Raw genomic sequence first — 4257 nt, forward strand, 5'->3', positions numbered from 1 at the left:
TGTAGACCAGGCTGGTCTCGAACTCACAGAGATCCGCCTGCCTCTGCCTCCCGAGTGCTGGGATTAAAGGCGTGCGCCACCACCGCCCGGCTCAGTCAGCATTTATTATGCACCCACTGTGTGTCAGGCACTCTGGATACTGGGAATTAGACAGGGAGAGCTGTACATTAGCCTTGCTCCTGCTGGGGCCCACCCTGGGGTCTGGTATGGGTCGTGACGGCTCTTCCACAGCATGGAGTCGAATTCAGCGGGTGCGGAGCGAGCGCCCTGCTGCGGAGGGACTACCCTGAGGATATGAGCCGAGAGGGATGCTGCCCAGAGGGACAGCCATGCAAAGAGCTGAGATAGGACAGTGCATATAAGTGACAGTATAGCAGGCACAGAGAGATGAGGGAGAGAGGGACAAGCCCTGCTTAACTCTGTAAAGCTGTCTCCTCTGCCTGGTGCCCCCAGGTGCTTCCTTCCTAGGGCCTCTGCTCACAGCCTTCCAGGGCGCCTACCCCCCTCGGGGTCAAAGCTGCCCTGGTCCCCCCTCTCTCTCTGATCTGGCCTACTCTCTGCTCCAACAGGCCAGCATTCCTGCTCTTTAGGCTGAGTCCCGCGCCCCAGGGCCTTTGCGCTCACACACTCTCCGAGGGAGCTCTCTGAACTAGCTCACCTCCGCCAGGGTTGCAGCCTGATCTTGCCCTCCCTAGGGCATCCCCCACTCCAGGTTCTGTCTCAGGTTCATTTCCTCCACGGCACTTTTATTTCTCGAAATGACCTTAGGTGATTTTTTTATCACTTCCTGTTGCTCTGCCTGATGCCTGCGCATGTGCCCTCTCCATGTGCAGCATCTCCCATGGCAGTGCCCAGGCGTCTATGAAGAGACTGCACTGGTGTGGGGGAGAAGGAGGGACATGAGGACATGTACCTACGTGTGGTACAAGGCTTTGGTGTGATGGGGAGGCCAGAACAGGGGTTTATCTGGTAGGGCTTTGTTTGACCCCTGCCCCAGGACCTTTGCATGAGCTGTGTCCTCCACCCCAGGGCCTTTGCATAAGCTGTTCCTCTGCCCCAGGGCCTTCGCATGAGCTGTGTCCTCTGCCCCAGGGCCTTCGCATGAGCTGTGTCCTCCCCTGGATGTCCGTTCCCCCCACCCCAGGCTTCTCCATTCTCACGTCCTGTCCAGGTGCTGTCTCTGTCTTAGGCCCACAATATGCTCAGATCCGCCAACATGAGCCTTACTCCGAGTTCCCCACCCTCTTCCAGGCTTAGTCTTGTCTGCAGTCATAATGGGTAGCTGGCCCACTGTGAATGTCCTCCTTTCTCCGGCTTAGTTGTTTCTTTTGTTCCCACTGTCACTGCGTCTGTCTTCACTTTCTCACCTGACTGCCTCCATTTCCCAGCAGCCTCTCTGACACCTTCCTGGTCTGCCATCTGCCGTCACTGCCCCTACCTGCCAATGGTCATTAGGCCCCTCCCTCTGCCTACCTAACTCCCTTGACCTGGGCCCTGGGACCAGCCCACCTCTGCTGCTCAAAGTCCAGTCTTCGAAGACTTTTCAGTCATCTGTGTGCAAAGTCTGTGGGTTGACTTCTGCTCTAGACCAGGTCCCTCTTGAGTAGCCCAGACATTTACATGGCCGGCTCATTCTCTGTGAGGCATTGTGGACCCTGTAGGCGCTGAGAAGCATCCTTGGCCTCCACCCACTCCATGCTAGGACTGTCTGGTCACACCTGTCCCTGCCTGAGAAGCCAGCAGGGCACTGGGGTGGGACAGGAGTGAGCCCCATCCCAGCCTGGCTGTGGATGCAAGACTGGTGTCGGGGCACTAGGACTAACAGCCTCTGAGTTCGTCTCAGCCGTGAAGAGAGAGTGGGGGTGAGTGACAGACTTGGTCCTCCCACCTGAGGGTCCCTGTGAGAAGCCTCTATGCCAGTTCACACATCCGCTCACCCGCTCACTCTCCACATCTGGCTGTGCAGCACTGGGCGTGGAACCTGCAGAGCCCGCAGCTCTGCATGCTTGGCCAGTGCTCTCCCCTCTGACCACAGCCCTCCTGCTGGTTTGGAGACATCTCCCTCTGTCGCCCTGGCTGGCCTGGAGCTCAAAGAGATCCCCCTGCCTCTGCCTCTCAGTGCTGGGGTAAGTCACAGTGAACTTCCATTTCCACAGGTCTGTTGCACCATCCTCCAGGATCCCCTGCAGCTGGAGACACACGTGCAGGAGGCTGTCGGTCCGGAACATGTCTTCACCCACCCCAGCCTCTGTGGCTCCAGGCTTCATCCTTCCTCACCCATGGCCAACCCAGGCCCATCGCTCCATGGCATCTTAGGCATTTTAGGAGCTGTGGGAAGGGACACGCTGGTCCACCTAGAACACAAGCTGGAGAGTCTGCACCCAGGCAGCCAGGAGTCCAAGCTTCTTCACGCCATGGTGCTCTTGGCTCTGGGCCAGGACACAGAGGCCAGGACCTCTTTGCAGTCCTTGAAAGCAGACACAGTGGCCCAGCTAGTAGTCCACCAGTGGGCAGGCGAGGTCAACACAGAAGGCCCCAAGGAGCCCCCAGATTTACCCTGGACTGTGGCTCGCCTGTACCACCTGCTGGCTGAGGAGAACCTGTGTCCAGCTTCCACAAGGGACATGGCTTACCAGGTGGCTCTCCATGACCTTGCCTCCCAGGGTGACCACCTGCTGGGCCAACTCCAGAAGGAGGCCTGGGATCGGTGTAGTTCAGACACCATGGGGGACCCCCATGGCTTCCAGCCACTACATTCTGATCAGGGTTGCCTGCCGCCAACTTCAGCATCTCCTTCAGTGACCAGAAGCCAGCCTCAACCCATTGACACATCATCAGACTGGAGCCGGGGGCATTCTCTACACTCCACTGGTAGCATGGCCTCACTGGCCAGCCACCTGGAGATCAGCCAGTCACCCACTCTGCCCTTCCTCTGTCCACAACGTGGAACCCATGGACCCAGCAAACTCTGTGACACACCCCAGGCCTCCCCTGAGTCTCAGCTTGTCCCTGCAGGCTGCCAAGAACCTGAGGAAGTGAGCTGGCCCCCGTCAGTGGAGACCAATGTTCCCTTGGGGTCACCACACAGAACTGGGGTCCCAGAGGTGTCCCCTGAGGTGACTTCGGCAGTTCTCCCTGACTCTCTGGCTGCTCCAGACACAAGTGTCCGCCACCCGGTTGAATGTACAGAGGGTTCTAAAGGTTCCCAGTCTCTCTTGCCACCCACGGAAGGTGTTAGAAGGCAGCTGTCTGTGGCGAGTCATATGTCGCCTCTGCGCTCTGTCGGAGATGACAGTCGGCAGAACACCACGTCCAGCCCCCCTGCACAGCCACCATCTCCCCAGACCTCCAGTACATTGCCTCCTTCCCCTCCGCCCTCCACCTGCTCCTCCAGCAGCTGTCCTGCTCCCCCAGCCCCCACGTGTCCCGTTCTGGGTCACTCGGAAACATCTGAGCAGAAATTCTATAACTTCGTGGTCATCCACGCCAGGGCTGATGAACACGTGGCCCTACGTATCCGGGACAAGTTGGAGACCCTTGGGGTGCCCGACGGGGCCACCTTCTGTGAGGAATTTCAGGTGCCTGGGCGTGGTGAGCTGCACTGTCTCCAAGACGCCATCGACCACTCGGGATACACTATCCTGCTCCTGACCACCAACTTCGACTGTCGCCTGAGCCTGCACCAAGTCAACCATGCCCTTATGAACAGCCTCACTCAGTCGGGAAGGCAGGATTGTGTGATCCCCCTCCTCCCGCTGGAGTGCTCCCAGGCCCAGCTCAGCCCCAACACGGCCAGCTTGCTCCACAGCCTTGTGTGGCTGGATGAACACTCCCCGATCTTTGCCAGGAAGGTGGCGAACACCTTCAAACCACAGAAGCTCCAGGCACACCGGATGCGCTGGAAGAAGGAGCAAGAGGCCAGAGCCCTCAAGGAGCAGAGCACACAGCTAGAGGCTGAGCGGCAAAGGTTGGCTGCTATGTCTGCTGCCTACTCCGCCTATGTCCACAGCTGCAGCGCCTGGCAGGCACAGATGGACAGCCTGCGGGTGGTCTTCAGCAAGGACTTGTCACTGGGGACCCCTACATTCTTTCCCGGTTGGCTAGGATGTCCACAGCCAATATCTTCATATCCACGCCAGGGTGGTACCCCAGCTTTCCCCCATTTCCCGCAGCCTCCGTCTTTCCCGCAGCCTCCATCACCTTTCCCGCAGCCTCCGTCTTTCCCGCAGCCTCCATCACCTTTCCCGCAGCCTCCGT

At 59.0% G+C, this 4257-nt stretch overlaps 1 protein-coding gene across 1 annotated transcript in view; it reads left to right on the top strand.

Moving 5' to 3' along the window:
* The window catches only part of Ticam1 (toll like receptor adaptor molecule 1), a 7256-nt gene that overhangs the window by 1867 nt on the left and 1132 nt on the right, over positions 1-4257 (top strand). The window contains exon 2 of the mRNA XM_026784402.1: positions 2157-4257. Coding sequence (XP_026640203.1) covers positions 2280-4257 — 1978 coding nt within the window. The 5' untranslated portion in view covers positions 2157-2279. The remainder of the gene's footprint in view (positions 1-2156) is intronic.

This window comes from Microtus ochrogaster, chromosome 22, assembly GCF_000317375.1.
Source record: "Microtus ochrogaster isolate Prairie Vole_2 chromosome 22, MicOch1.0, whole genome shotgun sequence".
Classification (NCBI taxonomy): Eukaryota; Metazoa; Chordata; class Mammalia; order Rodentia; family Cricetidae; genus Microtus; species Microtus ochrogaster.